Source organism: Ornithodoros turicata, unplaced genomic scaffold (genome assembly GCF_037126465.1).
Source record: "Ornithodoros turicata isolate Travis unplaced genomic scaffold, ASM3712646v1 Chromosome122, whole genome shotgun sequence".
In the NCBI taxonomy this organism is placed as follows: domain Eukaryota; kingdom Metazoa; phylum Arthropoda; class Arachnida; order Ixodida; family Argasidae; genus Ornithodoros; species Ornithodoros turicata.
This window is the reverse complement of record NW_026999304.1, coordinates 64,450-77,469: the sequence shown is the minus strand read 5'-3', so window position 1 is coordinate 77,469 and position 13,020 is coordinate 64,450. Positions and strand designations below refer to the sequence as shown.

The 13,020-nt window shown below is 47.7% G+C and overlaps 1 protein-coding gene across 4 annotated transcripts in view; it reads right to left on the bottom strand.

The window, feature by feature from the left end:
* Positions 1 to 13,020, bottom strand: part of LOC135371802 (uncharacterized) — a 177,392-nt gene that overhangs the window by 137,755 nt on the left and 26,617 nt on the right. For 2 of the 4 annotated variants that reach the window (XM_064605754.1, XM_064605755.1), the window contains one exon: positions 11,421 to 11,532. In XM_064605754.1, coding sequence (XP_064461824.1) covers positions 11,421 to 11,532 — 112 coding nt within the window. Of the gene's footprint in view, positions 1 to 11,420; positions 11,533 to 11,643; positions 11,829 to 13,020 lie in introns of those variants that run through there. The other 2 variants (XM_064605753.1, XM_064605756.1) reach the window with 2 other exon arrangements.

Genomic DNA, 13,020 nt, shown 5'->3' with positions numbered 1-13,020 from the left:
GGACGTCACACATGCATTGCAAGTGCTGGGAGCCCGTGAAGAACAGAATGCTTTTACATATTTGTAAGAGGTATATCTGTTCAGGGTTATTCGAAACAAGCATATATACTGTACACATTATGGCAGGAGAGACGCAGTGACTTCCAGTATTCTTTAAAACATTTCCTTTCCTACGGCCCCATGACCTCGGACGGCGGAAATCGCACTGAGGAAAGTGTTGCTGTGCAGTGTCTTGCGCGCATACTCAAGGCTAATTCAAAGTGCCTTTTGTGAACCTTGCCGAAACAGCACAACTTGCGCTGCTGTCCAATATGTTCTTCGGTATTTTTTTTCGGTTTTCTTCGTGGCAGTATGGACAGTCACACACTTTTCAACCGCCCACATCTTATCGTCCAGACTGAACCAAATCAAGACACTGCCACAATGAGAGCAAGCTGTTCATTGTGGTCGAGTTAATCAGCGCTATCTCAAATTCGGAAAGGAAGGGCATATAAAGGACTACCCATTTGAGAACATGCTAAAAATGTAAGTAACTGAAATAAAACGTGAGTGGAGAATGCCTGCCTTAATAAGTAATGCACAAATTGTACATATTTCTGCTTTTCTTTTCCATTTTTCTCCATATGTTATCTATCAATGTATTACTAGTATTACTCGTGTAATATACGCAAGTATTAGTATTACAATACCTCAAAATCAAAGTATTATGTATTAGCATTATAATGCAAAATATGAGTATTACTGCCCAACCCAGCGAGGGACACTTGAATGCGCTACGCGTATAGGGCTGGGGAAAAAATTCACAGTGAATTTTGATTCTTTTTCTGTGCATAGTCTAAAGAACTATCTATAACGTATAAAATTTTCGAGGCAAGGTTTGGTGGTTTTTTTTTTATATAAAGGCTTCCGGAAATTCGTCATTTTTTGGTGGTATGGTGCTACTAAAAGATGTATTGCTTACGTTCCTGACAGAGTAGAGCAACAAATTATGCATAATTCGATAGCCCCACGAATGACAAATTAAACGGCGTAAAGCTCAATCTTATCCGTTTTCTATATCGTCCGCAAATTTGCAGTGAATATTGTGCTTTTCGGCGGTTTGAGTCAACTTTGATATTTTTTGCAGACAAACAAAACCGACACAGCACTGCCAACGTACGATCCTATTGTACCCTAAGTGGTTGAAAGCCAGATCAAGAAATTAATACAATGCGACAAGGAATAGCCTTGTAGGGAACGCTCAAACCTGCGGGCGACGACATTGTCTTCTGAGAGGCAGTCTTTTCCTCCTCTCCTATTTCCCGAACCGCGCAGCGCAGAGAATTCAGAAAGCGTTTATTTCTCCTAACTCACCGATGTCTTCAATATATATTTTTTGCCGTTCATTCGACACATCAAGTGTACCGGATTGTTCGATTTGAGATGGAACTAGCCAGGGGTAGACGAAGCTGTAAGGAGCATTGTACAGAGAGCAGCATCAGAAATTTATCGAAATTTAAAAATCGGAAAAAACTTTTCCATTCGGATAATGCTATAGTTTATCTCCCCCCCCCCTGTCTCCCACTCCTTCCTGCTGTCCTCTCTCCATCTGTCCACGTCTGTACGTCGCTCATAGCCACAGTTGCTTCGCCACGCTAACACTAAAAAAAAAAAAAGAACAATCTTCCAGAAAACTAGGGAATAGAAGTCCGTCTGCCTAAGGCTCCTGCAGAAGGGAAAAAGGAATAAGGAGAGTCCACATAATACAACAGGTATCCCACAACAGGTAATATACATAAATATGCGTTGTATTTATACTGGGTTGTCCACTAATCATGATAGAAATTTATAGTAAATAACGTAGGTAACGGAGAGTTGTGTGATAAAGAGATGTTTTTCTGCCAGGAACATTTGTGACACAGTGGTACCAAATTTATTTCATTTTAATAGATAGAAATTTATTTCATGGACGAAAATTTAGTCTTCTGAATGGAACTCCAAAATTTCCCAAGTCAACCTAACGTTCTCTTTGCGGGAATTGGTTCGTCGTGCCCATTTTACTCAGTGTATCACCTGATAAGACACGTACGTAACGCAATGACAATTGCTCCAACAAATTCGCCGAAAATCCGCGGAAATGTGTTGTTGGCTCCGCCTCTGTTTTGTCGGCTCAAGTTTTAGTGCTGATTTCCTCCCCTGCCTGTCAACACGTCGGGTGACCTCGTTTTCGATAAAATAGTTCTGATTACGGCACTCACACCGCGTCTTCGTTCAGTGCGTTGGGATTGTGACTCTCCCTCCCACGTATGGCACGTCAATGTAACCTCTGCACATAAGACAAGGGCGAAGAAAACAAGACAGAACTATTCCCTGTGAAGCAGTACCTCTTACTCAAGTAGCAGAAAAGTAACACTTTCTTTTCTTTTATCGCCCGCTTTAAATATAATTTCTGGACACATTAGAGCAAACACCCTGTATACTGAGTAAAATGACCACGAGAAACCGATTTCCGCAAAAAAAAAAAAGAAAAAAAGAGAGAACAGAAAAACGTTAGGTTGACATTGGAAACTTCAGGGTTCAATTCAGAAAATTAAATTTCTATCGAGTGAAATGAAGTACAAATCGCGCCAATATCTGAAAAATGTTGCTAGCACAGAAATACCTTGAACGCGTGTTCTCTCCGTTACCTACATTATTATCTACGAATTTCTATCATGGTTGGTGGACCACCGTGTATAAACTGAGATGTAGGTATGGGTATACAGCAACAACGACAGCTTTATTTTGAGAAGATGAGTGGATGAATGGGAAGTACACTACATAATCATGTGGAGGGTGGTTGTTTCCATTCTTTGCAGGTTTTCATAAAAACTAGCGTTCTCTTTGCTGATGCAGTGAGGCGTGATACGATAGGATTGATGCTGATTCGCTGATCCGCTAAGACGTAGACAATTAAAAATTAGGACAACGCTTCAACTGGGACAGACGCCCTAACAGCTCACCCATTCTTGACATCATTTGCGGACCAGAAACGACCGCATGCTGAACACGGCGTACGAAATGCATCACAAACTACTATTCAAACTGAAGATCTGCTCCCACATACGACACGGAATTGTCTCTAGTTGCTATCCCATTTTCTTGTGCATCAGCATACTTGACACGTCCGTGTTTCGTTATTACATTGCTGCTGTAGTCTACGAAGAGGCTGTGCAGGAGCAGCAGGTGCATATCTTCGGAGAAATTGTTGAGAATCATCTCGTCATTCGCCGACATCTGTTCATCCTGTTCTGGAGGAATGTTTCCCGAATGGGATCGTACTGTAGCAATGACTCTCCTTCTGAAATGTTGACTTGGTTCAGAGACCTGCCGTCCCCAGCTTCCTTCTGAAATCTTCTGATGGGACTCCAATCTTTCAGGAAGACGGCTAGGTCATCCAGGAGACATTCTGTGATGACCGTCATTCCTTTGTTTTTCTCGATAGGCCCACGGTGAAGCATGTCGTCGCCCCTCGCTGCGCCGGAATCAATCATGTACGTTTCTCTCGCAACGCCTTCGTATGTTGTTTTAATGCGTTAACATTAGAGTGCTCGCTACGAAAGAATCGCGGCGTGGTCTGTCCGTATCCACGGCGCGGCGCGCATACGTGGTGGGTGGAGAAGGAAGGAGGGTAGAAGTGGGCGCGAAATGAGCGCGAAGCGGCGTCGGCAGTGCAGCTGTGGTAGTTGACACGTTCAGATAGGCCCGCGTGGGCGCGTCATGGGTTATGAAAGCTGGGCGGAGCAGTGGCCACGAGACGGCGCCGCTAAGCTGAATCGGGGGAAGCCCGAAAGGCTCGTTTGACTGCGGATGCTGTCTTGCGTTAGCGTTGTGTAGGGTCGTGTGAAGAGTTGTGTAGCGTGCGTAAAGCGTTGTAAAGGGGAGTTCCCAAAGGGTTCTTAAGTTTTAATGCCAACGCATTTCCGTCAGGTCAACCAATGGATCGAACATACTTTTTTGTCTGTTCAATCTTCTACCGAGAGGCCATGTTTTCGTGGTCCCCCATGGCCACAAGTTGTAGTAAAAAGCAGCACACAGTCGGTGTTACACTCAATTATCTATTCCTAAACCTTCACATGGGCTTCTCGTTCTCCATCGCGCGTTCTGTCAACAACAACAGTTCGGTCCGTAAGGAAGTCTTGGAGCCAGATGAAGAGCCGACCGGATACTCCAAACGAGCGCAAGGCATGTAGCACACAAATGTGCGAGACGGTATCATAGGCGCGCTTGATGTCGAGGAAGACCGATCGGACGATCCGTCGATGGGCTCGAGCATGTTGAACTGTAGAGACTAGGTCGAGAACTGGATCCATGGAGCTTCGGTGGCGACGAAATCCAGCCATTTCGTGAGGGAACGCACGTCGTTTTTCGAGCCACCAGTCGAGGCGATGCAGAACCATTCTCTCCATCAGTTTCCCCATACAGCTTGTCAGGCTCACCGGACGAAAGGAGGATAGGGCATTTGGGGGCTTGCCTGGTTTCAGGATGGGAACAACCAAGGCCTGCTTCCATGTATGTGGTAAAGATCCTTGTTGCCAAGACGTGTTATAGACATGAAGGAGAGCTTGGAGTGACCGCCCGTCAAGGTTTCGTAGGGCGGCATAGGTGATTTTATCGGGCCCAGGGGACGAGCTGGCGTTCACAAGCTTAAACGCTGCCTTTAGCTCGATTAGTGTGAAGTCGCGGTCCATAACTTCCGGGGGACGGGGCCAGTCGTGGTGAAGTTCAGCCGTCAAACTGTGGACAAAACTGCGGTGTAGGGGCGTGGTCGAGGCAGCCGCCGGAGTCGTTAGTACCACACAGAAGTCCGTCGCAAGCGTGTTCTCGTCTACACGATGAACGAGAGCCAAGGCCGCGAGAGGATTCTTTTGAGGGGGCGCCTCCTTCAGAGAACGGATTGTCCGCCAGATCTTCGTGGCCGGATCGAACGGTGAAAGGTGGTGGCAAAAGTTACGCCAACGCTTCCTATCCTCGTTTTTAAGTTCTCGTGTTACTTTAGCTTTCATCCGGCGGTATTCCACAATGTCCGTAAGTTGCCCTGTCCGACGAGCCGTTCTTTCTGCTCGGCGACGTAATGCTCTAAGGTGATTAATAGCGGGGGAATGGCCGATATGGCCTGTTACCCTTTTAGACATGACCACCGCGTCCTGAATACCGCGGGTAATTGCTTGAGAGAGAGCCTCTGGGGACATACCGGTGTGCACAGATGTTCTGAGGCCCTCACGAAAACGTCTCCAGTTTGTGAAAGAAATCAGTCCAGCAGTGGCTGAGAGGGGCAGTCTGTCGTGCGAAATATATAGAGGAAAATGATCGCTACCTCTAGTGTCGACGTCCGTAGCGCACGACAAGTGGCGAATCATGTCGGTTGAGGACCACGAGAGGTCCAATACATCAAGTGACCGTGGGGATCGCATGTAAGTGGGCTCGCGGTTGTTCAGCAGGCACATGTTATTATTCTCCATTGCCTCTAACAACCTCCTTCCCCTACTGTCCGTCCTTCGGCTTCCCCAGGCCGAGTGATGTGCATTGAAGTCCCCTAGCACAAGCGCCGGGGCTTCCAGAGAACCAAGTAAGCGGTCAAGGTCACTCCACGGGACCTGTACCGCGGGACGGATATAGATACTGACGACCGTTAACAGCATGGGGCCAAGGCGGATCCTGCATGTGACGTAATCATAAGAGCGATGACAAACTGAGCCGATGGGTGCAGCAACGAGGTCATTGCGAACGTATAGCGCTGCTCTACTCTCAGGTGAATGATGAGAGCGATAGATTGTGTATCCACTAACACGATGTGTACAATCCATGCCGTGTTCGCATATAGCTATGAAAGGGAACTTGTACTGTTGGAGATGTGATTTAAAATCTGGGAGCTTGTTACGCAGGCTTCGAGGATTCCACTGCATGGCCAGGGCTTTTTTATACAATTCCGTCATGCTGATGCGAAGATAATGCTTCCAGTGCCAGAAGCGCTTGAACCTCGGGCAGTTGCGACGCACCAGGAAAAGCAGAGACAATGGCCTTAAGGGCAGCGAGTACCGCTGAGAAGAGTCCCAGAGGAGGCATATATTGGGGGGCTGATGAGGGTGCTGGTTCCGTCACACTGGCGTAAGTGTTTGTAATCTGTCTTGATGGACGAGGAGGCGGTGCGCTTGTGAGAGGCGTAGCCGCGACTGTGTTCAGCGACCCTCGTTTACCTGGTGCAGATCGAGGAGGTAGTGCAGGAAATTCTTGTGCATTTGTACGAGACGGGAGTGTGGCACTAGCATCCCTAGGAGCATCAGACGGAAGTCGTAGGGTTCGGTCTTGGTGCCTCTTGGTGGCGGCGGTCTTGACAGGACATAAAGAAAATGAGGCGGGATGGCTGGATTTGCAGTTAGCACACTTTGGCTCTCTTTTATTGTTGCAGTCTGATCTCCGGTGAGGTCCGGCGCAGATGCCACACCGTGTAGAACCTCGGCAATTTCGTGCAATATGGCCAAATCGTTGGCAGTTATAACACTGTATGGGGCCTTCTATATACTCTTGGACTGTGAAGGTCTGAAACCCAAGGGCAATTCGGGGAGGAAGACGGATTGTAGGTTCAAAGGTCAGGATAACGCTCCGTAACGGGGTGAACACATCACTGCCATCTTCTGCTAGGGAATGCCGAACCTGTCGCCGTGCTGATAAAACCCCTGCGTCTTTAAGATAGAGCACGAGGTCGTCGTTCGAATACTCTCTTGGAACATCATATATCTTGCCCATATTTCTGGCGTACGATTGGGGTATGGATGGTATCACCGGAATGCCAGCTAAGCACTTAGCAGACAAAAGGTTGCGGGCGGCTGCTTCGGACCGTACGGAGACGAAGAGAGAACCATCTCGGTGGAAACGGTGGTGCATAACCTGTTGTTGGGTTAGCAGGCGTATCTCACTAGCGACCGCATTAGGATTCACCTTCCAGAAGGAGTAGTCAGTAGTTGCTGGTCGAAACAGTATGGGAATACCGCCGGCTCGGTTCTTCTTGTAGGTGACAGTGGTGAACGGGTCATGAAGTGAAGTGGGAAGGTTGCTATCGTTCATCGCATCTGTCTGCTGAGGAGCTGGCGGTGCCGAAGTGTCCATGGTGTTATCGGGAACATTCACGATCTGTGGAATGTTGGGATCACCAGAAGAAGGGCTCCCTACCCGTTGGCGTTTGGCAGGGCTGACGGGGACCTGTTGACCTGTGGTAAGTGTCATAGAGACGTTGGACCTCCCGTCCAGATTTCGGCGGTAGGTCCGTGATGGTTCGATTTCTTTTTCAACGGCTCTGAAAAAGCCTAAGGGCGAAAGGCTGTTCCACTTCACAACGACGGTTATCCTCGTTGCTCCGCGTTCTGTCATCGCTCAACGCTGCTAGTCAATTTTCGCTCGCATCCACACAAAATCATTGGTGGTGGTGCCGATGCGTATATATGTGTGTGAGGGGGTACCACAGTAATGCTATCCGTCTCAGAGTCGCGCACTTGGTTGATTTGAAACAATAAGGGGTGCCTGAAGGCAGCCACAGCGGGCTCTGATGCAATTCTCCGCATACGTAAAGCTGTATACGGGATAAGGGGAAGAGTCGCGGTGAATACCGCACCATAGACGCTTTTGCGCCCACGGTTCCCGTAGTGCCATCTATCGTACAGCTCAATTGTCGGCGCACACCACTGAAATTTTCGAGGGGCTAGTCTAATAATGCTGTCGCATTAAAAGACGGATGAATAATTTTTGGTGCCGTCCACTTTTTTTTTTTCACCTAAATGCACGATTTTCTCATCTAGGTACCAGCTGTTCTGCGAATGCGATATCCGACTGAGACACAAAAAATGCCAGTCCGACCTGGAGCAGCTGAGTTACATGGGTGACGCTATGGACGCTAGTGAACTGCACTCGTCTGAACGGGAACTCGAACTTATTGCTGGTGCTTCGCCTCCAGAGAATGTCTCTAGGCCACGCCCCTTCTTGGGACTGTTGACAGATCGAAATTTCTTGTCCAACATTTAGACCCTGCTTGAACCATTTTGTGCTTGTCGGGACAAACCATCTGTCGCTGCTGGGGATGTATGGAAGCTGAGGCTTTCGACAATATAAAGAAATCATTAATGGGAGCAAAGTTTCACTACGACCAGTCGAAGGAACTTATACTCAAATCTGATCATTCACCGTATGCAGGTGAAGTGAAGCATCGCACAGCTTCAACGGTGTATGGAGTGGCGGTAGTTTTTCCGGCCAGCATTAGGCGAGTTTTAGTGCAGGAAGAATTCGACGAAAACGATATGATAAAGGAAGTTATCAAATCCAAGCTTAGCAACGTGATGTCACTTACTCCAAAGAAAGAGAGTGATAGGCCTATCCTGTGTTCAGACCTGTTATCGTGAACACCTTCCGGTGTACTAAAACTCCCTATTGACATTGCCAACAGATCCATTCAGGTCAATCGCACGAGTGCCACGGAGAACTATCCTCATTTGTAAATCTAAGCTCTCCTTATTGTTTTCGCAGAAGTAAACTGAGAGTATACCTATTGGGGAGAAGCTTGCCTTTTTGGTAGGACTCCGTGGTGAAAATAGACCTGTACCGACAGTAGCGGCAGTGGATTCGGCGCTGGACTCTGATGCTGGCAACGTAGTAGTGGACATTGAAGTGGAAGATGAGACAACAAAGAGAAATGTGGATGCTCTAACCTAAATCCATTCTGGCAAAAGCGTCATGAACTCTCTGTCGAAAGAGGCGGGACTAAGGTGTCATCACACTTCAACAAACGATAAAGGTCCCGCTCGCTTGCTTGCTTGTCGTCAGCAGTCCACCCATCATGGTGCAGAGCGACGATCCGTCATCATTACCCACTTCGACTGTGAGGCACAGACAAGACATGGCAGGGTCCAGCTGTCACTGCATTGGGGATTGGGAAGGTGTGCGGCTTCATGATAACTCGAGCATCTGAGAACAGGGTAACTCCACACACCACTTGAACATTGGCTTTGCTCGCGAGCTCCAAGTTCAATGCGCCAACGAACGCTATTTCTTTTGTATTTCGTGTTAGCGCGGTGAAGAAACTGTGGCTACGAGCGGCGTAGAGACTCTGAAGGATGGAGAGAGGACAGCAGGAAGCAGTGAGGGACAGGGGTCAGTATCCGTCCTGGGCGGACTTCAGAGGGAACTGTCCCGACCTGGAAAGTCTGCCAGAAAACCCATGCAAAATCTCAAACAGCACAGCTGGTGTCGCAATTCGAACCTACGCTGCGCCCCAGTCTCGGCGCTAAAAGAGATCAATCCTAACCAACCACTAAGCCACGAGAGCCTATGAATGCTATCTTTCGCTCCGTAAGGTCCCACATGCGCGGATACCGTGCGGATACTGATAACGTCGATCTTGTCTTTCTCACTGGAGGACTCCGCCAGCAGAACTGAGTGTCTTGTGCCGTGGTGCGCGGTAGAAGCTGTGCGTCGTCCACGGTCCTCTACACTACCATGGATACCGATGCGTCCATGGGCACTTGCAGAGCTCTGTAAGCCTATCAGAGTGTGAGTTCTTAAGTTCTTAAGGCTCCTCAAACTCTATCTCCTGTGCTCGGGAGTTTCACTAGAAGGTGAAATGTACCGGCAGAATACGGTAGTGCGCATTGGGTCTTGTCTGTTAGCAGCTCTCAATGAAATATTTCTATGAAGAGTGGATGACTCTTTGTCAAACAACATTAAAAGTATTGGCCTCGCTGCACTCTTCAGCGTTAAGGACGACTGCTTTTCTTTCTTTTTGGAGCATCTCTGACACCTTCAAGGCAGCCCCCTTACGTCTACAGTCCCCTTCGGAGCTCTCTGTAACTCTCTGTAGCTCTCTGTATTGGACGTAACGAAGGATGCCTGTCCTGCGAAGGCTCCACTCCACTGCAATTCCTCGACACCGCAGTTGGTAAGAGATCGCCTACTGTACCGGCATCCTTTTACCATTCATACGAGCACCTCATGAGCACTACTTTTTTACGTGACAAGTCGGACAGCAGTTTTGATAGCAGATACTCTGCTCACAGGATCAAGGCCGTCGTAGAACGTCTAATAAAACGTGTTCACCAGGAAACGTTGGACAACCGCGCGAAACGATCGGTTATACCGGAGCTAATCTCCTATGTGCATGGCTGCGCTCACACCCCAGAAAAGGATGTTAGCATATCAGTAAACAGGTAAATCAGCCCAGTTCACCTCCCACCTGTGATATCAAACACAAGCAACAATAGACGAAGTCTGCCAGGCGAAACTTTTTTGAACTGGTACCAGCTGGGACCAGTTATCGAACAGAGACTACTTCAAGTGGAACCATTTCAACCGGTCCCAACAACAACAACAACAACTTTATTTCGAGATGGAGAGGGGGGGGGGGTATGTGGGGAAGAAAATAATGAGCCCCTTCACAATAACGATCGAAGTCCGATGGTGTCCAGAAATGTCAAAAGAGCTTTGAGTACAGATCGTTGCTGGGCTGGATTGGGCCAGGGACCAAGCAATTTCGATAGGGAGAAGGGGCGAGAGTCCAGCTGACTAAGAGACTGGGAGAGTGCGGTTTGGGAAGATTGGTAGTGGGGGCAATGAAGGTGCAGAAATAATCGTGACTGGAAAAAAAAGTAGAGAAACTCCGACTTAACATAACAAAATAACAAGGTTTACTGAGACGTTTCGTCCGTCATTATGCATGGCTGCATCCCATGTAATTTTTGCCTAAAATTTTGACCTCCGATCGTTTGAATAGCATACGATGCTAACACTGCAGCCTCAGGAGAGTTGTGTGCAGGTATTGCAAGCGGCTCTAGCAATTAGCTTCCACGTGGGATGTCGCTTCTGTTTCTGACGCGATATAGCTTCCCTAGCGGTACCTGCATACATCCCCTATTCTAATGCACGGAAGCCAAAGTCAAAAGGATTTTACAGTATATACGTTTCACTCGCATGAATGTGTCGTCGTGCGCCCCCGAAAATTCGTACGATAAACAGGCAATGAGATATGTTTGCGAATATCGCCTTCACAGACTATGTATATTAGTAAGAAAAATGTGCCGTGCATTTAACGTTGGTGAACACAAGAAAATACATCCATGAGTTTGACAGCTGCTCCTCGTTTTGTTCAGCTGCGCACAGCGTTTCAGAAGGAAGACAGATGCAGCATGCGTTTACGGCACTGCACTTAGTTTGCAGGCATTGCATACTCAATGTATTTTGTGCAACTGTGACGCAGCCTTGCTGATCCTGATCGCGTGTGTTTATCTTATAATCCAGATCTCTTCTGGGTAGCATTTGATGTGACAAAGCAAACCTAGGTGCTCTGACGTGCTCCAGTAACAAAAAGAGTTTTGAGTGCGTGTTGAGACCTCCATACGTTGCCGTTCTTCAACGATACTTACCCATCATTGTGTCCTCGGTACTTCCATGAGTTCCGCGGGCCAGTGTGCTGATGAAAGTTGTCTTCCCAACCCCCGATTCTCCAACGACAGCGATTGTAAGCAGGTGATTTCTCTGGAAGCGAACAATAACGTAAGACTCTAGTTGAAACCAGCGTGCATTGCAAAGGTGGATTAAACTCTAAATCCGGCACCCGATAAGTACAGCATGAAAGAGGACCCGTACCTGGGCCAAGCGGTACACATCTGGTACGGTCCTCAACCAGCAGGTACAGTTCGCGACCACTGCGAAGCTCATGCGGCACAAGGGCTCCGACACCCATCCGTACCGGCTCGGTACCTTTTAAGCGTGGTCTAGCAGCTGCACCTCATGTGTACCGCGTGTTTCCGGCGCATGAACACGAACGCCTTCTCACGATCTTCATGCGCTGCAAAAATATTTCGCGTGATTCCGAATACCAGTCAACAAACTCCCTTACGTAGCTGTGCCGTAATGGGTCAGCACTATCATTATATCAAAGAAGTGCAATAACTAAAACTCATGACCGTGAGGGATCGCACGTTTGGGAATAATGCGTTTCTTCCAACCGCTGGCAAATCCACTGATCTCTATGTATAAAGGCTGGATCGCGTATGGGAAAGGGGCTCGTGGGAGAGAGGTACGCATTCGGGCCGCCATGTTGGTGGGCCCTAAAACGCTGTGTGTGCCCATTGGAAACAATGGGAGGCAACAGAGATTGTGAGTATTTATTGCGCTACAGGCGTTGATCATTATTTGTCGTCACGCGATTTTGTAAGGTGCCAGTATACTGATGTATCCTAACAGTGTTTTGCAGGTGCCCTGCTTTTCGATTCTTAATAACGTTATGTTTTGCATTCCGAAACTAGACTGTCACTGCAGTGCAGCGCTGGGAATTGTACTACAGCACGTTTCCCAGCCAATATTTCAATCAGAAACGATGTGAGGTTAACAACAACCATGTATATAATATCCTGTGCTGCGTTCTGGACAAATATTTTTCCGTCACGAACGGTCCGGGAAAAGATATACTCATATACTCGCATGACAGAAAGATATCGTTCTGTATAGACTCTCAGCCGTTGTTTTAGCCGTGTATGCGTTTAGTATGATTTATATCAAGCATCGCCGCAGAAAGAGTCTTTTAGTGAACGACATGGGTGCCATGCCTCGCACATATGGACACACCGTCAAGCAGCTCAAAGAATTACTTCACGCAATTCGTTCGCGCTCGTTAGAACAGTTAGTCAGGTTGTGATGTAAGCTGAATCAATTAACTTACTTAGGAAGTGGTGACACCTGCTTGAGACACAGGACTTATCTCTTTTTGAGGTACAGCCCTTCTATATATGTTTGTTTGTTGCTTCCTTCATTTGTTCTGCGTATTTGCAGGCGCGGTTGTGCCAAACTGAATGTCCATCCAGCACTGGCTTTGTCATGTTTGTTATGTGAAGCACGTTACAAAAAATGCAGCTCCACATCTGAAACACCAATCAGTATCATCGTCATCTAAAAGGGGCACCGTTGTGAGACCAGACACGCTTTCTGGAGATCTTCTATGGCACTTTCCGCAGTTTGCACAAT